Source organism: Podarcis tiliguerta (genome assembly GCF_965153285.1).
Source record: "Podarcis tiliguerta genome assembly, chromosome: 7".
Taxonomy (NCBI): Eukaryota; Metazoa; Chordata; class Lepidosauria; order Squamata; family Lacertidae; genus Podarcis; species Podarcis tiliguerta.
In genome coordinates, this window is record NC_139540.1 from 62902467 (window position 1) to 62929019 (window position 26553).

At 45.6% G+C, this 26553-nt stretch overlaps 3 protein-coding genes and 1 long non-coding RNA gene across 15 annotated transcripts in view; 2 read left to right on the top strand and 2 right to left on the bottom strand.

Annotated features, from left to right (window-relative positions):
- The window catches only part of LYRM4 (LYR motif containing 4), a 57862-nt gene extending 47941 nt beyond the window's left edge, over window positions 1–9921 (top strand). Inside the window, exon 3 of the mRNA XM_083449727.1 lies at window positions 9585–9921. Within this exon, the coding sequence (XP_083305853.1) occupies window positions 9585–9647 (63 nt within the window). The 3' untranslated portion in view covers window positions 9648–9921. The remainder of the gene's footprint in view (window positions 1–9584) is intronic.
- LOC310681673 lies at window positions 1130–25968 on the bottom strand. 5 transcript variants are annotated; one of them, XR_014513492.1, is made up of 5 exons: window positions 25070–25596; window positions 23816–23969; window positions 22818–22905; window positions 5114–13312; window positions 1130–4732 (listed from the first exon to the last, which is right to left on the bottom strand). It is a non-coding gene; the product is annotated as an uncharacterized lncRNA (long non-coding RNA). The 5 variants fall into 5 exon arrangements; XR_014513495.1 differs by lacking the exons at window positions 1130–4732; window positions 5114–13312 and adding exons at window positions 20475–20591; window positions 25783–25816 and having other exon boundaries at window positions 25070–25167; XR_014513493.1 differs by lacking the exons at window positions 1130–4732; window positions 5114–13312; window positions 25070–25596 and adding exons at window positions 20475–20591; window positions 25886–25968.
- On the bottom strand, window positions 13634–19398 carry PPP1R3G (protein phosphatase 1 regulatory subunit 3G). The gene has a single exon (XM_083449603.1). The coding sequence runs from the start codon at window positions 18967–18969 to the stop codon at window positions 17938–17940; it is 1032 nt and encodes a 343-aa protein (XP_083305729.1). The 5' UTR covers window positions 18970–19398; the 3' UTR covers window positions 13634–17937.
- Window positions 25969–26553, top strand: part of RPP40 (ribonuclease P/MRP subunit p40) — a 29175-nt gene continuing 28590 nt past the window's right edge. For all 8 annotated transcript variants that reach the window (XR_014513386.1, XR_014513387.1, XR_014513388.1 and 5 more), the window contains exon 1: window positions 25969–26107. Coding sequence is in view for 1 of the 8 variants with exons in the window: in XM_083449596.1 (XP_083305722.1) it covers window positions 25982–26107 (126 nt within the window). In the remaining 7 variants the exon portion in view is untranslated. The remainder of the gene's footprint in view (window positions 26108–26553) is intronic.

The window sequence follows — 26553 nt, forward strand, 5'->3', positions numbered from 1 at the left end:
CTCATAGCTTCTCTGAGTTATTCAAGCCCCTTCACCACGGCAAGGCAGTGATCCATGAAGGGGCTCCATGTTAGTAGTCGCCCTTCATTTCCTAAGGGGACAACAGGCAGCGTTGCTGTCGCCGCTTACTTACTGCCATCTGTGCAGATCCTCCCAGAGCAGTGATCCCTACAGCTTGACCTTTGGAAAGAAGCCAATGTCCACCCGCTGGGCCTCTTACTGGGTTTTGACGCTGTCTCTCCCTGCCTTTAAACAGCTACAACTTGAGATTCTCAGATTTGACCTGGGATGGAGGGAGGGGGTGGTGTTTCGTGTCTGGAAAGATTTTCTTGGAACCTAGTTGGTGGGAAATGCTGTGCCAGTGAGCAGAGGGATCATTTTCTTGCAATTGCATTCAGATTCTGGAACTGCCACCTCCTTAGAAGGCGTTGTTGAGAGTCATGATGGCTCAAACCCAACGGTCCTCAAAAGCACTCATTCGCTCGCCACTGGCAAGTGGATTTTCTAACATAGTGAGGACAGGGTCAAGAAAAGCCCGCATCCTTCTCAGAGACACTCAGAAATTAGTAAAACTTCTCCCTGCTTTCTGGCAGTCTCCAAGTCTCACGGTAACAGGCATGAGTCTTCATCCAGTTCAGTGATGGCAAGAAGGGCAGGATAATTTCAACCCAGTAATCCTGGGACTTGAGGTACCAACTCACATCCAAGTAGAACCTGCTGTTCCTTCTGCTGGAGGTGATGTGCAAATCATTTGCTAACTCTTCATTGGAGTTTGTTGTGGAGAGTTTTTGGCAGGGGTGGAGTTACAATTGTTGCTTTTCTTAAATCGCCACGTCCGTTGGCAGATCAACCGTGGGATAAGCTTTGCAACACTCATGAAATGTCATTAGAAACCATGAGATTAGAGAAACTTGTTTCTGAGTCATTAGAAAAGGGATGGAGATGCTGTGGCCCTTGATATGATGTTAGACTCCAGCTCCCATCATCCCCAGCCAGAATGGCCAATGGACAGGTTTGCCATTTCTTGCTTCAACACATCTTTCTATCATGTTGATTAGCTTCGCTTTGCGTCCATAAGGACAAATAACTATCTGTATTTAATTACAAAAAAACATGACTATGGTAATGGATGACCCAGCCTTTTACCTCTGGCGTGGCGTGAAATGCAGAATAAATTCTGAAGTGGCTGTATTTGTCAGTTCTGTTTGTTGGGGTCAGTTGAGTTGCCAAGGACAAGTGGAGAGACCCCTGAAACCTCAGCTCTGCAATTGGCAATTGGAGAGGAGGACAAAGACTGACTGTACAGAAAAAGAACCTGATGTTCATGGGCTCTCGAGGTCAATGCTCCCAAGCCTTTGACTGCTCTTTGCAACACCATTGAGCAAACAGACTCTGAGAGCAACAGCATGTTTTCCTCTCCCTCTCCCTTGAAGAGGCATTTGATAGCAAACCTAGCAGCTTGGACTGAATCGCCGGGGAGGCCAGCTGCTTGTAAGCATTTGGTGTGTGCATCTGGCAGGTGGGTGGTGGGCAGTTTCTCCCTGCAAACTGGAGACTTCCAATTTCCGTTTTGAGCATCTCATTTGTTTCAGGGTGGTTTGAGCCGTGTGGGTTGCTTAGTCCACTGCTAGCAGCAGCACAGTGACAGGGTAGCACCCATTCCATCAGAACCAGAAGAAAATGAGACTAGGTGCACAATTTGGAAAGTATTCATAAAAGCAGCAAATCCTATGTGTTTTGAGCTGAAACAAGCTCTCCAGCAGTGAGCATTGAGTATTAAACAGAAGCTTCTTTCAAACTAAATGTTTTGTTCTACCTTGAAATATGCTAGGTTTCCCACTTTACAATTAAATTCAGTTTTATTTTATTTTTGCATTTATTGTTCACTTTCTGTGGTGTCATTGGGTGTAAACCCATAAAATAACCATTTGGAAGCAAAGTCCTTGCCTGAAAATGACCCTTAAACTAGACTGGGGCACTTAAGGTGTGACAAGGGTGGAAGCAAATTTGCAATTGCAATGCAGGCTGCCCATTTTGGGCGCAATTTTTCCACCCGGGGGGGGGGGGTTACGTTTTGATGGGCAGGAACTGTTCATACCTCCATCACTTCCACTTAGAGCACCTACTTTCATGCTTCCTCCTAGTCAATTTTTCCTTAGAGGAGACACTATTTGTTCGGCTTAGGAAGACTTTCCTTGAGTGCAAATTACCTTAATAACATTTATTAAAAAAAATCCAGCTTGCCAAAACATAATGTCTTTTCTACATCAGAAAGTAAGTAAAATTAGGTCATTTGAAAAATTGAAAAGACAGTTGTGTAGCAAAAGAACTGCAATGAAACACAGCGTTAGCTTATTTAAGACTGGTGTCATAAGCTGATGAGAATGCAGGTGGTTTCTGGTTTCTAAATAGCTTTTACGTTGCTGCCATTTGAGGTTAAACAGAAATGTTATGGGTAAGAAGTGTAACTGTGCACATCTCTGCAGATAACCATGCAGCAATATAGCATAGAAATTGATGACGGGTTGGATGAACGTGTGAGCCAAATGTTTTGTTTGAGGTAGTAACAGGTGGCACTGTTTTGTTGCGTTATTCCTCTCTGTGGTGCTGCACTGGATAGTTCAGTTGGCTGGAGTGTGGTGCTGATAACGCCAAGGTTGCAGGTTCGATCCCAGTCTGGGGGAGCTGCATATTCCTGCATTGCAGAGGGTTCAACTAGATGATCCTCAGGGACCCTTCCAACTCCAGAATTCTATGGTTCTATGTTTAACCAGGTTGCAGTCATCAACTGAAGTGCAATATATGTGAATCAGCCTAAATATTTCAGGGCCAACTCTATGAGGCAACAGGGAAGAGTGATCTGTTTCGGCATGCTGGGAGTTAGAGATCAAATAGATGAAGCCAGGAATTTGGTGTTTGAATGCTGCAGAGTGAGCCCTAGTGATAGAAGAGGGGGAACATTTGGGCTCCACTTCAGGCAGTAGAATATCTTAATCTGGGTCAAAAGGCCACAAAACAGAGCACTACAGGAATAAATGATCTGTATAAACAATTGTAGGCCCATATTTCTAACATTAAACAACTGCAGACTGGTTCCACACCGCCACATCCGAACCCTGAAGGCACTTGATTAAATTAGTGGTTGAAACATTCCATCCAGGAGTTTGACAAGCCTTATCAGGAACCTCAGCTGGTTCCTTGAGCCACCTCCTCTCTGATTCCGTTTTGCCATGGCTGTTAACATTGTAATTGAAAAGCCAGAAACACCCCAAATACTCAAAAATTGGCCCTAGAGAAGCCATAAATTAACTTGCAAGGAAATACGACAAAGGGAGTGAAAACCAATAAAAGAGTAGCACAGAAACAAAGCCATTGACTGACTTTGAATGGTTGCCAAAGAGAAGTTCTGTGCTTTTTAAAACGGCATCAATCCAGATAAAGCTCAGGGTCCACCATGCACTGCCTGGTTCTCTGTAGCAATCAAAGCACAAACCTGCGACAAACTCATTTCTGTATCATTATATGCCCATGGACATTTTATAAAAACAAATCTGAAACTGGGGTTGTTGTTGTTTTTACAACTGCTCATTCAATCAGATGGTCCAGATTATACTTCAGAATTATTTTGGACCTCCCTTCTCTTGGAATAAAATTAGCTATGCGTCCCATTATGCTCACAAATCATGTTTGCATAAGCCTGCATAAATGTTTTGGGTTATTAGTTAGAAGCGACAGCCTCATTTTGCAAATAGCAAAATTTGCAGGATTTTGGAGAGGGGTATTAGGATGATAGAGGAATTCTGGAGAGGGAGTTTAGGGAGGATAAAGGCATCAAGTTTGGCTCGCTCTAATTAGGCCAAAATCAGTAAACCAGAAATTCAGCAGTTGCTGTGCTTGGATCTGCCAAGTCCCAGCTTCTGCCAATGTTAAATGTTGGAACAACTTTTCATCGTATTTTCATTTCAATCGGCATAGAGGAGGGGAGTTCATAAAATTGACACCGAAAAATATAGGAGGGATGGACTCAGGCAACTAAATACATTAAGCACTCTGATCCTAGAGAAGCAGCAGTCAGCTCTCCAGCGGCTATGATCTTGAAGACTTTCCCCCCATTTTTGGTTTTTCCATTTGTTTCTATGGAAACGCTGAGACGGAAGAGACGTCCTGCCAGGAAAAGTAAAGTTGGAACCCTTGTAAAAATACAAAAAACATCCTCTTGCTAGGGAAGCAGAAATTAGCATTTGCCATTCTCCTTGCCAACAACACCTACAAGAGTTGGGGTCCAAAAGGCCTGTGGGGATTCCCGCCCCCCATTAGTAAAGTGCTGTGAACACAAAGACAAGAGACCTGCCAAAACTGGAACTGCAATCCATCACTCTTCTCTTTAAAAGGAAGCAGGCCACTTAGGGCCGATTTAAACTCTCATCAGAATCCAGTGGTAAAAGCTTTTCCTGGACCGTGTTCTTTTAGGTTGCAATGGGCAAATGCCTGTTTGACTGCTCCCCTATGCTTGTATATTTATTGTTTAAATTTACGGTATATCCTGCCTTTCCACGTCTCCATGCTCAAGGCAGCTAACGGCATTGAATGCAACACAAATCCAAATCAGTATATAGGGCAACCAAGTTAAAAAACAAAACCAAAAAGAGCTCAGTTCCATGTAATTGTCTAAATAAAAAGGTCTCCATCTGTTGCCAGAAGACCATCAGAGAGTGGGGCTAAATAGGCCCTCCTAGGAAGGGAGTGCTTTTGAATTATGGTGCTGGAGGAGACTCTTGAGAGTCCCATGGACTGCAAGAAGATCAAACCTCTCCATTCTGAAGGAAATCAGCCCTGAGTGCTGACTGGAAGGACAGATCCTGAAGCTGAGGCTCCAAGACTTTGGCCACCTCATGAGAAGAGAAGACTCCCTGGAAAAGACCCTGATGCTGGGAAAGATGGAGGGCACAAGGAGAAGTGGACGACAGAGGACGAGATGGTTGGACAGTGTTCTCGAAGCTACCAGCATGGGTTTGACCAAATTGCGGGAGGCAGTGGAAGACAGGAGTCCCTGGCGTACTCTGGTCCATGGGGTCACGAAGAGTCGGACACGACTAAACAACTAAACAACAACAAAGGAAGGGAGTACCAGAGCTCAAGCAAAGCCACTCAAATGACCCTGCCAGTCACACTTCAAATGTTACTGGAACTGTGGGAAAGGTGCCCTCCAAAGACCTTAAAATACAGGCACAGTTTGTATGCAAGGAGACAAAAACCAGCAGACAATGGAGAAAGCTGATCTGAACTCATCTCCATGACATGCTAGCTCTCTGTTTGCAGGGAGGACTCTTCTCCCCCTCCCCCACCGCCACACACCCTGTCCTGCTTGGATATTGGGTATCATTCATCCACCACCTACAGCTCCTAATTCTACAGTCCATCTGTATAAAACTCTTTTGCCATCTGACTCTGTTAACTGTGTAAAGCCATCTTTTGTGCAAAACTCGCTCGGTTACTATTATTCACCATTTTTATTTACTAAAAGAAGTGCATGTGAATGTACAGTTCCGCAGTCATCATCCCGTTGGGGGGAAATGCATTTGTATGCAACTTGCCTAGATCTTAAAACAACAAATTACAAGCTCCATTCTGAATAACAGAATGGGGCTGAATAAATGAATTGGGGTGGGACCACGTGCATGATCACTTATGCCATTGAGAGAACTGAGAGCGCTTTCTGCTACGTTTACATTGGAAAGCTTAGTAGTAAAGTAAATGGTAAAAGGTGCTGGGCTGACATTGCATGAAAATCCTCTCTCCACAGCTGTCAGCAAAAAGAATGATTACATTTGGTCATACCCTTCCCTGGCTGAATACCCAGCTGATCAGCTGAGCTGGGTTTTATTTGGTTTATTATTCTTACAAATTCAACAGTTACCTGAACATCTGATCTGTTGGCTCTCCATTCTGGCAGTGCACTTGGGAGAGAATGTAGTGTTCCCTTGCCTACGTTGGGCAATCCAGCATTCCTGCTTTTGGCTAGCCACACAAAACCCCCAGCATAAACAAAGAAAATGGTTAACAAGCACAGGTAGTGATGCCCCCGCTTTTTCTGGGTCCTCTTAGAGGCTTGCCAGTGCAGATGTACATGCAGCTGGCCTTAATTTCTATGTTCAAAAGATTATGCTCTGCGAATATTAGACGAGAAGCAGATTCAGGTGTTTGCCCGTGTTTTCGTGAGCAGTCAGCTCAGTTTATGAGAGCCTTACTTTTTGCTCCGCTTCTGTGCGTGAGGCTCTTCCCACATGCACAGAATGTGGCAATGTAATGCACTGCACAACAGGGTGTAGTTGTGTGTTTTGCTGCTGCTCAGTGGGGAAAGTTCCCTGCAGGTTTTGCTTTATTTGTTCTTTGAAACAGTGGTGGAACCTCTGGCCCACCAGGCTCTCATATCCTGCCCCTAGCCCTCTCTCCTAAGAGAGGACGTGGCTAGAATGATCACCTGTGGTGTGCCTGTTTTCTCTCTTTTTAAAAAGGAAACCTCACAAGTCAAGTACATGGAAAATAGCATTTTCTCATACCGCACTATCTGCAGTCTAAAGTGGCATAGTCTATTTAGAGGAATATTGTCAGGAGCAGGTCAGTAATAAATCACATGGTGTCTGAAGTTAACTCTTTATTCAAGGAAGCAAGGTCAGCTCAGGAAGCCATGCCTAGTGAGCATAGCAACTCATCCCAGCAGGTCTTGCCCCAATGAGGCAGTTGCGAGGACTGAAGGTCCCCACCACTCTCCAAAACTCCTCCTTCCCCGGGTCCTTCCACAGGAACCTGAGGCTCCTTCGTCTTGCCTCTCTTTTTGCTCCACCCTCTTCACTCCTCTTTGTGTTGGAAGGAGCTGGTCACAGCAGGAGGAGGAGACCCCTTGGCTTCTTCACCAGCCTGACTCATCTCTGCCTCTTGGCCCACCTCCTCTCCAGCCTCCTCTTCTGCCTCTGGTTCTGGGCTGCTCTCTGCTACACTCTTCCTGCTCGCTGAACCCTGTTACCGCTTTGGCTTCTGACATCTCCCCCTCCCAGTCTTCTCCCTCTGACCACTCATTGTCGTCCCACCACCAAACCCTGGGCTCTGAGCCTTTTTCCATTGGGTGTTCAGCTGGTGCCTCCCACCACTTCTCAGTATCCAGCCACTTCACGATAAATATGCACTCAGAACTCTGACCCCCCCCCCTTTTTTTAAGATAGCTTGAGATTTGTGAAGTTTATTTTTGCATTTCCATCCCACTTTTTTCTCCAAGGAGCTCCAGGTGATCTACATGGCTCTCTCCCTCCCCAATTAATCCCCCACAATTCTGATGTAGGTTGGGTTGAGAGACACTGGCCGGCCCAAGGTCACCCAATGAGCTTCATGGCGGGGGGTGGGATTTGTACCCTGGCCTCAGGTCTCAATACCCTCGTCCTTCTCCACTGCTCCTCTCAGCAATACAGACGACTGCAGTCAGAAGAACAACTATAGCAGTTATTTTAAGTAATAGCACTGCACTAAAGTCATTGAGAAAGTGGCAAGGAACCGCGGGGAAATGCAGCACAGGAGAAGTTTGGATTCTCCTTGTGAAGAGAACAATTAAACAATGCAGCTAAACAGTACAGTCGTACCTCAGAAGTCAAACGGAATCCGTTCTGGAAGTCTGTTCCACTTCCAAAACGTTCAGAAAACAAGGTGTGGCTTCCAATTGGCTGCAGGAAGCTCCTGCAGCCAATCGGAAGCCACGTCAGATGTTTGGGTTCCAAAGAACGTTCACAAACCGGAACAGTCACTTCTGGGTTTGCGGCATTCGGGAGCCGAAACGTTAGGCTCGCAAGGTGTTTCAGAACCAAGGTATGGCTGCATTTGAAATGGTATGAGGCACTTGCTGCCATGAGACTAAAAAAGAGACTTTGATAAGGATGCAGCAGAAGCACAAATAGATGCTAAAGAACTCACAATATAATTCAAGTGGAGGTGCTTTTTCTTTAAGAATCAGCACTGAGCTGCAGGCCTTGATCTCTCATTCTGAATAATTACTGTGTTTTTAAAGAGCCAAATCTTTGTCACATTTATTTTAAAAAATACAGTGCATTAGTGGAGTGTAATAATTTTGCTGCAGAAATAATTACTAGCTATTATGGTATTGTTTGACAGATGCTGCATTCAATTTAAATCCAAGTATCTAGGATTTGACAATCAATTTCTTGTTATGAAGCTAAATGACTTCTGTTTAGGCATGTTAGCAACAAACATTATTTTTTTGCCTGCTGGTGTAATTCATAGGCTGCTGTTGACATTTCTGGGGACTAAAGGAGCAGAATGCTTCCTTGCAGAGAAAACCAGTCTTGCCTTAACAATGGGCCGTAACTCTTCCCTCATGATGAATAGCCCAGTCCAAAACCCAATCGTTTTATTGTGCATCTTGGGCCAGGTCAGTCACTCTGCAAAAATAGGATTCCCAAGGAGACATCCCCGTTGAAAAGATGCCTCATAAAAGCCACTAGACTTTGAAAACTAGCTCGTGGTTGATTTGTGTTAGTAGCCTTCTTCAAGCATTCTTCTTCAGTGCTGAGACATCGAGGGAGGGGTGAGCTGTGGGGATGAGCGAGCCAGCTCTGTGTCCTTGTCCCTCCCCATCCTCCTTGACCTCAGCAAGTTGGAGGATTAAACTCCTGAAGGAGGAAAGAGACTCCTGTAGATGAAGGCTCCCTGCATTTCTTAGAACCCAAGTTTTCCAGGGTTCAAAAGCACACGGAGCCTCCAGCAGTACAGGTGGCTCCCCTAACAAGTTCATCCCCAAATTCAAAGCAAGTAATAGAAATGTGGCAAAGGGGCGAAGCTAGCACCGTGCCCACCCCACCCCTTGTGTGTTTTAACATCATAGATTGCCTGAATGTGTTATTGGGGGGGGGGCACGAGTTGTGCAGCCATGTTTATATATTCGAAATTTTGTGCAAGGGCTTTGAAGTGGAGGGGAAGCGTTGACCTGTGTGAGCTGAGCATGTGAGCTAAGCAATGAGCAGGAAGGTATGAAGGGAGCTTATAAGTTTGCATTTTCAGGGTTCTAAGCACAAGGCAGCAAGCACTAAATTCACGTCCAAACCCCCTTTCTACATTTCTGCTCAATGCAGGATGGTTGGGGGTGGAGACGATGAGCCAGAAGGCACAGCACCCCATCTTCGGTTTAAACTCCCCTGTATTCTTTTGAACATGTGAACAGGGGCTCTGTTTGCATATTAATGTGTAAAGCATACACAACATTAATTGCTCTGCTGCTGCTGAGCTGGTGTGATAGTGACGAGTATTGTTACTAGAAAAGCCCCTCAACGATGAAGTATACATACAAGGAAGTCTCTCTTTTTCTGCCTAACCTATTTTACCGAGTTGTGATGCCAAAACACAACAGGGAAGCAGCTTCCACATCAGTAAACATTAAGTATGATTTGTGCTTTTGCTAGGCTGTTTTAGACTAAACACAACACAGATGATCATCTTGTGCTTATTCTTTGTGCTTTCATCATTCCCTTCTTGTAAGAAAAACTGTGGGAAAAGTTACAGCGCTTTTTTATTTTTATTTTTAGGTCACCATTGGTCAACTTTATTCAGCGGAGAAGTTAATTATCGAATGCCCCCAGAACGTCTGATAGTGGATGAACTCTTCTTTGCCTGTAGCAGTGGCGGATCAGCCTCAGTATTCTGGAACACGCACAGATTTTTACTTGAACATATAGTATTCTCTATGTATATTTGAGCTGTCTTGTTTCTCCACGTTGTTCACTAAGTCTTAACATAAGCTGTCCAGAATTTTTCATAGCGTGCTTTCAATATGCCAGTAAGATGATAACAATGTGTTGCCATGTCTGAGTGTCACTATTTGCTTATATCAAGTTTTCTTGCCAATAAAATTCCATAAACTGAGGTTTGCTTGCTTCTGCTACTCAAGTTAATGTCTTTTCACCTAGCTCAGAAACTGGTAAATGAATATTTATTGCAACTTGGGGAATTCAGTGTAGAATTTGTGACAATCTCAAAACCAGGTGTGGGAACTTGAGACCCTCCTTGTGTTGCTGAACTACAACTCCCCACACCACATCTCTGGCCATTGGCCATGCTTGCCAGAGCTGAGGGCAGCTGTCCTTCAGCAACATCTGTTCCCCACTCCTGTTCCAAACCATTTCAAGAGACCTTATTTCAGAGAATGCAGTTAAGACTGCAGTCCTAGATCAATTTTTACTAAGTTCATGCACTGCAGGCAGTTTGGACTTTGCTTAAGCATTTCAAAATTCCATGGGGGCTTAATCTACTTAAACATCGTCATCTGAAGAGCTATGAAATTTACAACTTAAAAGGATTGCTTTCCGGCACCTGAGCAATGGAGTGCTGTGTTTTCCAGAGGCTACAAATATACGGGTATTCACTTGGTGTGCCATATCACAGCAGTGGCAAGGGCAGTTTGGCCCACAAGGCTCCCCCTCCCAAGCTGCACCAGGTCAACAATGGGGCAGGTAAACATGCAGCTCCCTGCCAAAAGTGTAGTTTGTAGGCACCACCAGTCAGCTGATCACTGATACTTGCAAATTCCTGCGCCTTTGTTCTGTTTGATTTCAAACCACGCACATAAAAGAAAACACTTCCCTCGACATCAGGGTGATGCTAGATTAATTGACAGGTGGGTCCTATGCACACAATCCCTGCCACGGCAGCTGTGTGGCATTCTCATACAAAACTGAACATGTACAGTGCCAAAAGAAAACAGTGACACCAGGCATGAAAACAGTGATGAGGCAGAGGCCTGGCCAATGGGATACAGCCCACCTAGTGTTTTTAAAAATCAAACCTAACCTAAAGGTACATCTAGCCTTAACAGTATGCCTCCCAATAGTTAAGCCAGTGCTTCTGAGGAGGTTACAAGCATGGTGAGAATCATCATTTGCTTGTCACCTTGTGAACTCCATGACCATAGACTTAAAAAATATATATATATCGGACACCATTGGACCTTGTGAAAATATATTGTGTGTGTTATGCATTATAAGTAGCGCTCTCACTTCAGCTGGGGATCTAGAAGCTGCACAAGATTATGAAACAACCACTAGAAGCAAGTTCGACTGCATTCAGCCTTTACTCTTCAGTAAAGCATTCAAGTGCATTGTTTTTAATCAATACTTCCCCCTCCTTCCCCAAGCTCTTGGATCCTCATACTAGTTGACACCAGAAATTTGGTTTCTTTATAGACATATGAGGAAGAGATTCCCGCCCCCCAGCCCCCTGTTTACAGCAACAAGAAATGTTCCGGTTTTTTCATCAATTGATAAGCACTGTACAAAGGTGGTGGCGAGGGGATGGGAGAAGGGAAGGAGTTGCTTCGAACATATTGCTGATCCTATCAGCCTCCTTATCGAGTCCGAATCTCTGCTGAAATGTCAGGCACCAAAATTAGGCTATTTGCTATTTCAAAGGTCAAAAGAACACAACAATTTTCTGAAACTTACAAAAAACATCCAGGCTTTTTACTAGCAAACATGATTAACAATCTGCTACATCTGTAGACACCAGATTGCTCCCATGCGCTTGAGAGTCCAATCAAAAAAAGGCATGGAGAGCCTTTAAGAAAGCAAGTTAAACCTCATAGGCCATGTCCACAATTGCTAGATTTATGGGAATGTTCCAAAGAATTTCTGATCCACCAACCGTGCTTGGCACAATACCCAGGGCTAAGTAAACCTGGGTGTGTACTGCACTTGGCGTGCATTCATGGCCACCAAGCTGCATTCAATAGGTTTCGTCTCCTGTCATACAGACCTATACTAATTACAGAGCCTTGAGTTCCTACAGCGTCGCTACCAGCATTCAGCTGGACAGATCTCATGACACAGAATTAGCCATGCTTCTAAAGGAATGACAAAAAACAAAGGCTTCTTAACTATTGCACCTAAGCAGTTCCACCATGCAAGTTACATGACTCCTCTACAAAGCAGGCATCGCAGAACCTCCTCCAGACAAGCGTAATTGCAGTTTCCAGGCAGGCACACGTAGGGCAGCTTAGGGAAGAGTGACAAAGCCAGCTCGTATATTATTGTGTCTACCGTTCATCAGAGAGAATGGATTTACCTGAAGATAGTGATGTTCTGCAAGTTAATGGTATCCTAGAAGCCTTCATTGAAGCTGCAGAGCTGTCTTAAGCATATGCGGTCCCGGGGTGCAAAGATCTGCCCGGCGCCCCGCCCCCCCAAGTTGCCCAGTCCCAGGCGCGCAGGAGGGCGGAGCCGGCCAGCCGCCTCAGTGCCTTGCTGGCCCCCAAACTCACAGCACAGAGCCACCCACAGCAGAAGAGCCCACCACAGCGCTCTGACCGATGGGCGGGCTCTTCCTCGGACTCGATTCTCGGCCTGGTGCCCCTGAGAGCCCAGCACCGGGGAGCCCCGCACCCCTAGCACCAGGGCAAGACGGCCCTGGAAGGCTGATATCCGAACGCAACCACCAATAGTTTGCTTGTACGAGTAGTGAGATCAATGGTTTCAATCAATTGAACATCATTCCTACATGCTTACTTGGGCAGATGGAGATTCTACATAAGCCAGAAGATCCCATGTTCCACCCCAAACTAAGATGTTTAGCATCCATTTTTATTTCTCTTCTTACCATATGCTGCTGACATTGTGATAATGGGGAGTGGCACAGAAAGCCACACCAGAAACGCATAAAAAGCCATAAGTCGATTTACACAGTCCTAACTATATTCAGCAGTTTTGCTGAATACACATGGCCAAGATCAGATTACAATTGATGGGCAAATTGCACTCAACCTTAAGCATTGTAAAATAAACAAATCTAGTTGTTTAAAATAGAAGCAACCCTGCTTTTCACTTGCCTCTTCATGCCTACTGCTATCACCATTTTCAGCTTAACCTCTACTTAGACATGATACCATGACAGAAAATGTCAATACAGCATTAATAGTTTCTGGGTAAATGCCTGGCATGTCTCTATAGTTTCACATTTTCTTTTGTTTTTGATAAATGAAGGCACTTCCCTGAAGGCACTTTTAGCTTCAGGACATCTGCAGGACAGACACTTAAATGGTGCCTCTTACTTCAAATAAGATTTTAACCAGCTGCAGTATCTTTTAGAACCCAGACTGAAGTTTTAATATACAATATTTGTTTTGGCTTAATACACATTTTCCTTTTCTTTTTTATTTTAATCCAGATGGTTGCTAAATCTCTTATTGTTTCCAGACCTGGTACACACTAGCAAAGTTGAGAGTAAGCTCTGCTAGCACTCAAAATGCAGACATCTGGAAATGTACCTGCCAAAAAAAAGGAAAACATTAAATGAGTCTAAACATTTAAGAGTTAACTTCTTTAAAATCTCCAAATTTCAGAAGAGTCAAAGAGCTTGAGATGTACTTTTAGGAACTAGACAGTATGTTTGGGGAATTTGGCAAACTCAGGCATAGAGAAGGGGCAGAAGTTTATTGGTCCCATTATTTCATTCTATGTCTCAACATCTGTTAACACCGAAGTCCTAACTTAAGAAAATAAGAACCAACCATCTTGGGTAAAAGCAAATGAAAGCAAACAAAAACCTTTGCTTAATTTGAGTCCCATTTGAAAGAAACATCTAAGGCTGCCAACCCAATAAGCCTTTTATTGAACAAAGGGTTGTGGTGCTTGAAAATCTCCTCTCCTCTACAATCTGGTTATGTTTGTACAGCAGTTATGGGATAGATATACACACAAGAAAGATTACACTGAAGACAAAAATGGATGTAGTCGTACGTAGCAGACAAACAACCTCATTAACTCACAGGAAAAGGCATTTTTATTCATCAAGGTTTACAATTCTTGCTTATTAAAGCAACCGAGAGAATTCCTCCAGCATGTCTAACAGAAACAAAAAAAACTCGCCCACCCAACTCACCCTTCCCCATATTCCTCTAAAGGCACTAAAAACAGAAGCATATTTGACATTCCTCTGGAAGGAGAGGGGGGTCATTTACACGCAGAATGCAATCCATATTTAGAATACTGTGCACAATTCCAGATATCTCCGGGCCCTCGGTCTCCTCTGACTGCTGTTCCAAAAAGATTATTCACAGCAAATACAGGAGGAACTCTACAGTGTGCAAAACCAGTTCTTACCAGTTTTGGCCAGAATAGCATGCTAGAGATTTGCTCCTTGCTTGCGGCGAATGATCTTGTTCAAGACAGTTTTCAGTTCTGACATATCGGCTAACAGCTCTGTTCACTCCCTCTTGAATATCTCAGGTAAGAACTACCGGTAGTTTCTTCCCCACCCCCCACCCCCAATAGTTTATGGAAATAAATCTTGGGGGGGGGGGGCAGAGGAAAAGGCACCCTAAGTCACCAGAGCTGGCAAGAAGTCAAAGGCTACCTAATTTTACATTTCTAAAAGTGCTTATTCAAGCCCTGTGTGGTTTTTAAAAAAGGTATCACATTTCCTAAACAAAACAGTCACCTATGTCTTCCACTGGCTCTCAGGTATACAAAAAAATTATCCCGTGGGAAAATATATATATTTCCCCCCATCCCCCACGACCTAGCATCTTTACCACTTAAGGTGGTAGGAGCGTCAAAGTTTATGCTGACCGCATTGTGACTCACTGCGGGCTCTTTGGCATGGTATCAGTTTTTTATCCAAGGAAAAGGAACGTGTGGTGTTCAGGAGAATTTGTGCACTCGTGCTTGCTTATTCATTGCTACGTTTAATTTAATACATTTTGGAAACTAGTTTTTAAAGAAAAATAGAAACCCTGCACGGTTTCTCTGCATCTGCAATATAGTATTTTTCCCCCCCAAAAAGTGACCAGAACGAGTTCTTCCAAAATGTTGAGAAAACTGCTACTCTCGCTGGAAGAAAGCAGTATTTTTCGAAGTACACTGAAAGGCAGTGTTGCTCTTGGCATGTACACAGAGACACCCTACACTTCTGTCCCACTGCCCTGCAGTTGGAAGGCTTCAACTACATTTTAACTTTTGTCCCCAACAGTTATCAACTGCAGAGTCCAAGGTTACAGTAGGAGTCACAGTCAGCTTCTCCGTTTAAAAAATAAAAAAATGAAGGGGGAAGAGCAGCCATTTAACACTTTAAACACTTCATAAAATTTCCAAACAAGAATCCAAATTATTATTTTGTAAAGTTATATTAAGCCCAGGAGGATTATGTTCTGCGTAGCTGGTGCACCAAGAAGCAGCTAGGGCAATGGTTCTCAATTAACTAAGTGTACTGTGGACCGCCTGTTTTTCAAAAGCCAAGCCATGGACCCCTTACTTTTGAAAATGTTGATACCTCTGTGATAGCTTTTGTTATGTGAATGGTGCCATGGACCACCCCTGGGTGGGTTAAGTGGACCTCTTGGGGTCCACAGGCCACCAATTGCGTACCACTGAGCTAAGGAATTCTCAACTGCTACATATACAACAGGGAATAAAACTTAATTAGGGACAAGCTTCTGAAAACACGCTGCATGTGTGGCACTTGGGAGCCATGCCTGGGTGAGACTTTCAGACTAATGCTTGCACACCACAAACCCCATGTTCATTACAATGCTAAGTGCCCCTTAATCTCCTAGAGATACATTCCTAAAGCAACCTTTAAGGTGATGCTTCATTATATAAGTTGTGGTTGCACAGTGCTACAACTGGACAAAGTGAGGCATATATAAACCCAAACATGGCTCTGCAAAGTTTACCCCTGCTCAAATCTCCCTTCACCTTGGAGGGTATGCCAGTCTATTGCATTCATACAAACCCATACAGGATCCCTCAAGGTACAACACGGCAGATGTTTCATACTACTGACCTGCCGAGTCACCTTACTTGAGAAGAGAATGCTAAGGTTGACACCCTTATGAAGGGTGAAGAAAAGTAAAAATATCAGAAATGGTGCCAGCAATATTTTCCCCAAATCCCAGGCAGGAAAGAGCCTACCATTCCAAGTTTTAGAAAGTGAATACTGTGAGAAAGAGCATGCTAAGAAATGAGTTTGCCCTTGAAAGGCAAATCAATTAATTGTCACTTTTAGTCATTAGACCATTTTATCATGACTGGAGAGGAGACCCTAATACAATTTGACTGCTAGACAGGCTTCTAAAGGTGCTATTCAGCGGCCACTTTAGTTAATAGTAGTCCCAAAGACACCAATTAAGTGGTCATCAAGTTGTTCCTGTTTTAGCAGCTAATTTCCCAGAATGATTGCTCCTACTAAACACTTCACAGCCTGAGTTGTAGCAAGGCTGCAGCTAGCTTTTGTGTTTGTTGGGGCTTTTTTTAACCATTTAGGGTTGCAAAAGTGCATTAAGTTTCAAAGTAAGAAGCCCTTCAAAGGACTCAACCAAGTTAGAGATGGGACATCCAGAGGAAGAGGGTCACAAAAGAAAGTTGCTTGCTCTCTCAGCAGCTATTGCCACAGGTATGTCATCTCAAGAGAAGCTTCAGGAATACTGAGTGGGTTTACATTTTTAAAGCACCTAGTAGTCAATCTGCACACACCAAGGATGATGATCCACACAACAGCTATGCAGTAGTCCAGCTAAGGAGTATTATTATTTAATCCTGCTTGCCTTCCTCACTACCAGCTAGATACATGCAGTTGCCGCCACCACATGCATGCATCAACTTTTGCAAAACCCTGACATGTGTGTCCACTGTTTGCAAAAAGCTTAATTCTGTGTGTTGGCAGCGGCTACAATCCAGCCAGAAGCAGGGAGCAAACATAAGCGGGATTGGATACAAAGGAAGGCGGGCCTCCAGAACTTCCAATAGTTGTGGAGAAGGATGAATTTCAGCAGGTAAACCCAAACCTGCCGAAATTCCCTCTTCTACACAGCTACAGCAAGTTCTGGAGCTCTGACTTCATTTTCATTTGGTCACAGAACTCTTAACACCTTTCCTAAAGGGCTATTACATCCCAGTGTGGATTTTCTAGTAGACAGACATTTCACACCTTCTTAGACCTTGAAAGCCCACATGTGATGATGTGCTTTAAGTGATAATTTGTTAGCATGCTATGTGACTGGAACCAAGACTAAAATCACCAGTGCAAACAAAAACAACAAACAAGTAGCCACAAAAGTTCCCTTTTTCAAAAACAGACCAAAAAAAAAACCCTCTTCGTCAAGCCCCTGGCCAATATCTGTTAAGATTTCTGCCAAAAGGTCCTCATCTGTGTTACAAAAATAAGAGCACATTATCCCTTTGGTGGAAGACAAAGTGCGTCTAGTTTATTAGTGTAAAGAAAAGGCTCGGTATTCAAATTGTAACAGGGAAGTACTCAGCCATGCATGTGTATTTTGAACAGCTCTGTTTGCTTGGTTCTCAGAGAGGCTTCTGTAATTCAATTGCATCCTTCTTGGCTTTCAGAGGTCATTTCCTGTACAAGAATAACGGAAGGCACAGGTCAGAAATGGTCCCCCCACCCCACCTTTTGCAAGCTTCCAGAACAGCAAATTCCACTCTCTAGCTCCAGAGGGGCATACTTCCCCCCACAAAAAGGGATGTTTCACAGCATCAGTCACTCCCCCAGTTATAGACACCAGGTCATATCAGTGTTTGTCTGGAGCAGAAAGCAGGTAACATTCAGGTTGCTGCTTTGTCCTTATCTCTCCCATTGTCAGGCCCTGATTTCCACATTTCCTTCTCACTTGATGCCCTACAAGGCTTCCCCTTTGCTCCAACTTGAACTAGGCTGGCTGCAGCGAGGCTAAGGTAAGTGCAAAGGCACGGTTGGCCACCCCGATCCGCTTCCAAAGGATTGGGGTGGAAGGCACAAAGGCAAGGTGATGGCAGTTCCTGGACATCGCGGGGCTCGGAAGGCTGTAAAGCACGCGGTGCGAGGCAAAGCACAGCTGGCTTCTTGCTCCGAGCTTTTCTGGCAACCGAGGAAGGCAAGCTGACGGGCGCCCCGTCGGTGTCAATAAAAGGGAGGCGCGGATTTTTCCGGGCTGCTAAGGGTGTAATTGGCCCCGCCGTTGTTATCCCAGTACTCGCCCTGCTGGCTGCGGTAGCAGATGGCGAAATGCACGGCCGTGCCCTCTTGCAGACCGGGGGGGAGGCACAGGGTGAACTGGTAGCGCTCGACGGGGCTGCAGGGCTCCGGGGGGTCCGCGGGCGGCGGGTACAGCGGCGCCGCGGGGGTGTCCAAGAAGGAGAGCCACTCGTTGAACGTGTAGCGCACCGTCACTTCTTTGGGGCCCGGGCAGCCGAGCACCCTCACCACGCCGCGCACGTCTGTGGGGGCCCCGGCCAGAGCCGTGCCCGTCGCCTCCTCCAGGCACACGCGCTGGCCCTGCAGCCGCCCGGGCCCGTCGGGCGGCGGCGGCGCCAACTGGAGCGCCTGAGGCAAGTGCAGCGGGCGCAAGGCCGGCGCGGCGCAAGCGCCCAGGCCCGCCAGGGCGGCGCTGAACTCCTCGAAGTCCTTCTGGCGCATGGGGAAGCTCTGCAGGCGGGAGAGGACGGCGGGCGGCACCTGCGGCTCCTCGGCGGCGCTGAAGTGCTTCACGCTGGCCAGGCACAAGCCCAGCGAGTCGGCGAACTGCACCCGCTTCTTGCACTTGGTGCAGCAGCTGCCGCTGCCGCCCCCCGACGCCGACGGCCCCGCTCCGTCCTCGTCGTCGTCCTGGTCGCCGTCACTGTCCCCCTCGAGGCGGCCCCGCGGGAAGAGCCGCGCGGCCGCCAGCGTCGGGCTGGCGGGCAGGGAGAGCGAGCGCCCGCGACGGCGGCGCAACTCCAGCAGCGCCTCCTCGGGAAGGTCCTTCTTCTTCTCCCCCGCGCAGTCCCGCTCGACGACGCTGCTGCCGCTGCCGCCGCCTCCTCCTCCTCCCGCCTCCGCGCTGCCCGGCGCTCGCCATGGCGCGGCCGAGGCGACCTCCTCAGCCGCCGGGCGCTCGCCGAAGGAAGCTAGCAGTTGCCCCAAGCCCAGCACCGCGGGACCCCTGCTCTCCATAGCATGACGCCGACGCGGCGCCTCGCTCGCTCTCGGCCGAGTCCGGGGCTTCCGCCCTGCCTTCCTAAGTTTCCATCCGAGCGGCGGCCGTCGGGGGGTCCGGTCCGCTTTCCAAGCAGGGTCGTTTTGTCGCAGTTGCGAGGCTGCTCGCTAAAGCCCGTGGCGCGCTGGGCGAAGGGGGCGCGCCCCCTTTTCCCTGCCTCCTGCGCTCCCTCCCCACCCTCGGGGAAGTGTGGGGCGGGGCGGGACCTCCCACAGGAACCAGTCAGGAAAGACATTCGCCACAGGCTACAAAGCACGTAGCTGTTTCTCTCGCAGTCCCGGGCGGGGGAGCGTGCCTAACCCTTTCCTCGGGGTGTGTATGCGGCGGGGGCGGGGGGGGGGTGAGAAGTAAAAGGGGGAAGCGCCCCTTCGAATCCGGACTTGAAAGAGTCCTAGAATGCTTTTGGCTTGCAGGAGGCTTGGCCCCGCCACGCCCACCGGGAGTTCCCCCTCCTCCTAAGTGGCGTTGCCGAGCAGTAGTAAGACTCCGTTTGGGCTGCTCCCTGGCGCAGGGAGGAAATGAAATGTCAGAGGCAGCCCTCTCTTCGCCACAGGAAACTGTTCCTGAGGCAGCTTCCCCTTTTTCCTTCCTCGCCTGCTTTTGGCAACTTCGATGGATAATGCCCAGGGGAAAGCTGCAACTATTTCAGTCAGTGCCTTAGAAATGGTACCACTACAATCCTAACTTAAGTACTGTACAGAGTTGAAGACTCTGTACAGAGTTGAAGACGCGCTGAGCTAAAATGTATCTAAAAGTCATTATCTCAGGTCCAGAAAGCTTTCTTTCCCCCTGCCTTCCTTTGGTGCAGCTGGTCAAGCAGAGAAGCTTAACTTGGCTGCTTGTTGATCTGCATGCGATTGCGATTAAATGATGGGCATCTTTCACAGTCACAGGATTTGTATATTGTCTTCATGGCCACCCAGTTTGTAAATGATATTCTATTGCTGGAGTGCATGCCCTATTATGGCTAGACATGCTTGAATGAATTGTTCCTCAATGGTGACCATATACTTTAACTCAGATTCCTGCATTGCGGGAGGTTGGACTGTATGGCCCCTTCCAACTCTACCACTCGATGAGTCTCTGTTAGGAAGTGTGGAAGTGTGTGTTATCCTCAGACTCACTGTATTTTTACTTCACATATGCAGGTCAAAGTTTGTCTGTGAAAAACAGCATTGAGCTAAACCCTGGCGCAAATTAAACCACATGCCAAACTAAGCCTGATGCTGTTATCTAGAATCAGGGCTGTAATCATAGCCACACTTTGGTGTTTGAAACTAATAATGGGATATAGTGGAACTAAACTGAAATATAGCACACGTTTAGCACTCATTTCCATATTATTTGCAAACAATATTTGCAAACGATATTGGAGCAGAAAAGAAAGACCTTAAATCAAAATCACAGCCATCTGAGGTCTATCTAGGCATTATTGCATGCACATTCACTTTATTAAGTTTGCAGCATTTACTACACACAGATACATCCTGTGATAGGCTACTGCTCATCCTCCAAAATGGAATTTGGTTCAGAAGTGAACTCCAGAGTATGTTACTTGAGACCAGCCCAATCCACCAATCTGTAGGGGGGTGTTAGTTTTAAAGATGTTTCAGTAAATACATGCTACAAAATTAAATCCCTCCAACACAGTAACAAATTGCACACACTCAAGTAGGACAAGATGGTTTCAACAATGGAGTGCATTGTTCAATAGCCAGCCATGTGTATGTGGTGGATGCCAGACCATATTGTTTTCATTTGAGAAAGTTAGAAATGGATGCCATACTTCAAAAAAAGTCATCAGCATCCTGAGAACTGCTCAGTGCCTTTACCTGTCTGTTAACTGTTGCTGTTAAGGGTAGCAACATGAATGCAAATTGTTTTATAGCCCAGACTTAGGCTGGTGAGCTGTCAAAGTACTAGCTAGCTTGCACATGTACAAGCAGCGGCACAGTGGAGGCCATCTTTGCTGCAGCGCAAGATCATGCAGCCCCCCATAATTCAAAACATACTGCTTTAAGTTCTCTGAATTTTTGCTTTATTCACTTTTACTGATGCTGCTTTATGCACTGAGAACTCCACTGCCCAGATGTTTTGTACCAATATAAATGAGAACAGAGTACAGCTTAGAGATCTTTAATTAAATCATAAACGGCAAAATCCTTTGGCAACTAAATTGCCAGTATGAACACTGAAAACCTGAATACTGCTCTGAGCGTGCAGCCAGAAATTGGATAATTATTTTTCAATCACCTGGGACTACATTGCCATGCTTAATCAAAACTAAATGGAATAAAAGTCAGACTACCCATTTCATTTCCTTCCCAGCAAATTACAGCATATAGTTTACTTTTAAGTCAGCTAATTTGGAAGGACGGCTGGCAAAGAAGAAAAATGTACAATTACACTTCTATCTTGATTAGCCACTGCATAGGTAGGTAGGTATTAAAAAAAACACACCCTGATATTAATGTTGTCACTTTTACATTGTATAGTCTTTCTTTATAAAGATAATAGCCCCGCAAAATCAATAAATGAGAACACGGCTTGGAGAAGAGAGGGCTAACACAAAGCAAATGAAAAGAAACTAATTATAGGTGGTCAGAGGGGAATAAAATAGCAATAGAAAATAACTGCTATATGTAGCAGTTGAAAGAGATGAAGCCCTGAGCATACATCAGACAAAGCCTACATGTTAGATATGCCCCTAAAACCAGTTTGGCACCTGCCTAGTGTGTGCCCTTTCAACTGCCCCCATCCTTACAGTTCCTTAAAAAAATGCCAAGGAAATGAAGAAGCTGGAGCAGCTGGAGGCTGGTACTTTGCATTCCATGGGCTGGCAAGAGAGTGAAAGCTGTGCTAAAAGATGATAAAGAGATTGCAGAGAATCTAAATGAATGATTTGCATCTGCTTCACAGCAGAAGATATAGGGCAGATCCCACTGCCTGCATTGACATTGCTAAATTACAGCAAACGCGGGTGGCACTGTGGGTTAAATCACAGAGCCTAGGACTTGCCGATCAGAAGTTCGGCGGTTTGAATCCCCACAATGGGGCGAGCTCCTGTTGCTCGATCCCTGCTCCTGCCCACCTAGCAGTTCGAAAGCATGTCAAAGTGCAAGTAGATAAATAGGTACCGCTCCGGCGGGAAGGTAAACAGCATTTCCATACACTGCTCTGGTTTGCCAGAAGCGGCTTAGTCATGCTGTACGCCGGCTCCCTCGGCCAATAAATCGAGATGAGCGCCGCAACCCAGAGTCGGTCACAACTGGACCTAATGGTCAGGGGTCCCTTTGACACTAGTAAATGGTCTTGGAGTTTCTAAGGCTGTAACATTGCTAAAACTAAATGAGATCATAGAAATTACTAGTATAGAATCATAGAATTGAAGAGTTGGGAGGGAAGAAAAGGATAATCAAGTCCAACCCTCTGCAATGTAGGAATCTTTTGCACTACATGGGGCTTGAACCCACAAGCCTGAAATTAAGAGTCATTACTTAGATATATGTACCTTCATTACTTCTGGAATATATGGCTGCTAGAATGTAGTATAACTACACCATGTACTTCAGGCTTTTATATGAACAACTGTTTGAATGTAACACATAGGTTTCATTTTACCGAAGTAATTGTATGAAAATAATTAGAAGCACAAATGCTTGGAATACTAATATAGCACTCCAAAATGGTACAGTGAAAAATAAAGCATTTAAAGTATAGGAATAAATTTTATATAATTAGATTTTAATTATGCCCTTAATTGCAACAGATTAGTCAGAATGCATGAAAATTAAAATTACATTACCCTTTAATTCAGTTTTCTGCTCTGTGCTGCAATCTGATATACTTCTTAGTATTCAAGCAGTAAGAAAGCCGTAAGAATGTGCCCGTGGCTGAAAAATACACAGAGGAAATACTTGGCATATATAACAATGTTAGTAAGTAAATAGAATCCTTTCAAAATCATCATTTTAGGCAATAGCCTTCCCTTATGCTGAGGCTCCGTCTACATTGGCTACTGTTACTGATGTTAGTCACAGAGGAGGAAACAGACAATATTGATTTGGACAGGGGCCACAGCACAGGGGAAAGGCTTGCACATACATATACCATGGTATTATTAATATTAATTATTAATATTAATGTACTGCTATACCATGGCCACAATCCAAATCAGGATTTTCTGTTGCAGTTTTTGTTATAAAGTTCAATGAGTGCCTTTTGTTTAATTATCAAACTATCTCACAGCCAACATAAACTACCAGTACTTCACATGGTTGTTGTGGGTCTAAATGAGACAAAAATCCTAACACATTTCATACGCATAGAGGACAATCCTAAGGCAAGATCCACCAGGAGGAGGAGCTTAGGGTGCAGTAGATCTCTGTCTCAGCTGACTGATTCCCAACTCAGCTTGGTCATGTGACCTAGCAACCCAACACACAACATTTTTAAAGGCTTGTTTTCCCTTTGCCGGGCTTAGGCAGAACAGCAGCTCTACTGCTGAATAGCATTTGGATCTGGTGTAACTTTATGCTAGTTTAATTTACACCAGCTTGCTTCACACCAGATTCTTGTGCACAGAATTGCTCCCACAAAGTGTTATATAAATGCCAATAGTTACAGCTTATTTATTTTTACCCTATATTTCCTATAACTTTTGTTGAGATGTTCCATGAAAAATATTATTCCCTTTTGTTGTCACATATGAAAATATGTGCAACTGTTACTTGGTAACTCCTGCCTCAACCAGTATCCACAAACATTAAGTATAATGTTCTTCTGCTGTTAAGATGCAATTACCTGGAACACTTTGCTTTTCTCTCCTGAGAGAACATGTCTTAGTCGCGTATAAAAGAGACATTGATTGGAGATGTAACTTCAGAAGAAAGAGCTGAGTAAATACTGGCAGGCAGGCAAATCATCGATTTGTCACGTTCTTGTCCTTCAGCGTCTTCTAAAATGATCAGAGTGGCATAATCTTATTTTACTCCAACAGCCCCATGTTAGGCTTATGTGATCCAAAGAGGTTAACGAATAGGGTTTTAACTTGCTTCCGGTTTCGAAAGTTGCCCTATGCCCATTGGCTGTCTTTCCTCAGTACCATTCTCTCCCCTTAGCAAACTCATGACTGAACAGAATCCAGCAATTGCATATTGCCAAGACTACTTTTGGTCTAACGTGTATGTAAAACAATACGCTAGGTGCTCTACAGAACAGAATGGTGCATTTATTGTGCAGGGGACTTAAGTTTCAATAGGCTGGACAACGATTTACAGGGGAAGGGAGCGCTGCAGTCGTACGGTAAGAAAGGTCCCCAAGTCACATTTGAACAGAAATAGCCATGTTTCCATCTGTGTTATAAGAGGCCCAAGATATACACACACACCTAGGCATGGTGCACATAGCAGCACCCATGAGGTAAAGGTAAAGGGACCCCTGACCATTAGGTTCAGTCGTGACCGACTGGTTGCACGCTCATCTCGCTCTATAGGACGAGGGAGCCGGCGTTTGTCCGCAGACAGCTTCCAGGTCATGTGGCCAGCATGACTAAGCCACTTCTGGCGAACCAGAGCAGCACACGGAGACACCGTTTACCTTCCCACCGGAGCGGTCCATATTTATCTACTTGCACTTTGACGTGCTTTCAAACTGCTAGGTTGGCAGGAGCAGGGACCGAGCAACGGGAGCTCACCCCATCGTGGGGATTTGAACCACCGACCTTCTGATCGGCAAGTCCTAGGCTCTGTGGTTTAACCCACAGCGCCACCCGCGTCCCCTACCCATGAGGTAGGTGGATGGAAATACCGTAATTTGAAATGCAACCCTAGGCACCAAATAGACACATGCAGGGATATTATAAAGCTGATGAGTGCTGAAGTTCTAACATGGGATGAATAAGTTCCAGCCGCTCAGCCCTGCTCCATTTCCTCAGTGGACCTGGGAAGGAGCTGTTGCCTGGCAACCGCCTCCAGAAAAGAAAGACTGCTACCATCAATGCATCAGCCAGCTAAGGGACCAGCTGAAAACCTGCCTTTTTGTAGCTGCAATACTGACCTGTGTATTGGGAAACCCAACAGAATATTGGCATGGCGTACCATTTTGTTATTATGTTTCATCATCATCATTAATTAAATTTATATGCCACCCTTCACCTGAAGAACATAAAAATACAACATGAGAACACAAAATACATGCGGATACGAGAATAAAACAAAACCAATAACTCCTTCCAACAAACTGGCCATATAATGAACTTTCAATGCAAGCCAGCTAGAAGTTTCGGAGATGTGGGCACTCTTATTAGCTCTGGAAAATTCCCATATGGTCAGCTTTCCAGATTCTGGGCCCTTTTTAATGGCGTTTTCACCACAAATGAGTGCACTCTTGTAATGTTCAGCCTTTTATTCAAATGTAACTTTGTTCAGCTCAAGACCCCTGAGCCTTATTGTGCATAGGGCGAAGCGCAAATAAATGCCCTGAAAGGTTATATCATCACTATGAGGTCATTAGAGAAAAAAAGTTTCATTTTCAGTTGTGTTCTTTTTGCATTGCGACTACCCCTGAGTCAACTACAGTCACACTGAACTATAATATAATATAATATAATATAATATAATATAATATAATATATTTTTGATTAATTAATGAATGAATTTGTGTTTTCACGAGTCCCATAATTCACTCTGAAGGGCTTTTATTTCTTTCCTCAGCACCCAGCCGCTTCCCTCTCTCAACCGTCCCTCAAACCAAAATCAAGCGCGGGCAACCTTTGTAAAGCGACGGCGATAGCGCTTCCCTAACAGCGAGCGCGCATGCGCGTACCTCCTCCCCTCCGCCCCTTTTTCCCAACCCACAGACCGCCTCCCTTACGAACGAGTGACGTCTTATGCCCCGCCTTCCTTTTATTGGCCGGTTTCAGCTTCCTCGGCGCGCGCGCGGCCGCTCGGAAAGGGGACGCGGCGCGGCATGTTCGCCCCGCTGAGGTGGCTCCGCGAGGGGCCCCGTCACGTGCTGGTGTGCGAGGGGAGCCACGTGCGGCACGAGCGGTCCCGCCACGCGGCCCGCGTGCGGGATCACGCCTTCAATTGCCAGGTGAGTGGGGGGGGGGCGGTGAGAGTGCGGGTAGCGTTTCCCCCCTGAGGAGAACCCTGAGCGCCTCAAGTCTGTGCGAACTTCGCTGGTGGCTTCCGAGGGATGAGGTGGTTCAGGATTGCACCGCCTCACTGACTTCCACGGGTGTATCTGCGATTACTGGTGTGGCGAATGGCCGTTTCTTAAAAGCCTTTATGTAAAATTGAAATTCCTAGGCGGTGCTTGCTGAGTTTCATGGCCATGTGGCAGTGATAAAAGTGGCGAATTATTGAAATGCGTGGCAACTTCTAGCGTCCTGCTCCTTCTAAAGCTATAGGGCAGGGTTTTGTTTTAATTTTTGGCCATGTAGCTGTTAAGGCTTCAATACCAAAGCAGTTCCTCCCTCTATTGATTTATCCATCCTGATAAGGGGGGAGAGTGTTCCTTGCTTACTATTTTGTGGCTTT

What these genes read in the sequence shown, in the direction of transcription:
- PPP1R3G (XM_083449603.1), bottom strand. Translation starts at nt 18,969, where the DNA reads ATGGAGAGCAGGGGTCCCGCGGTGCTGGGCTTGGGGCAACTGCTAGCT.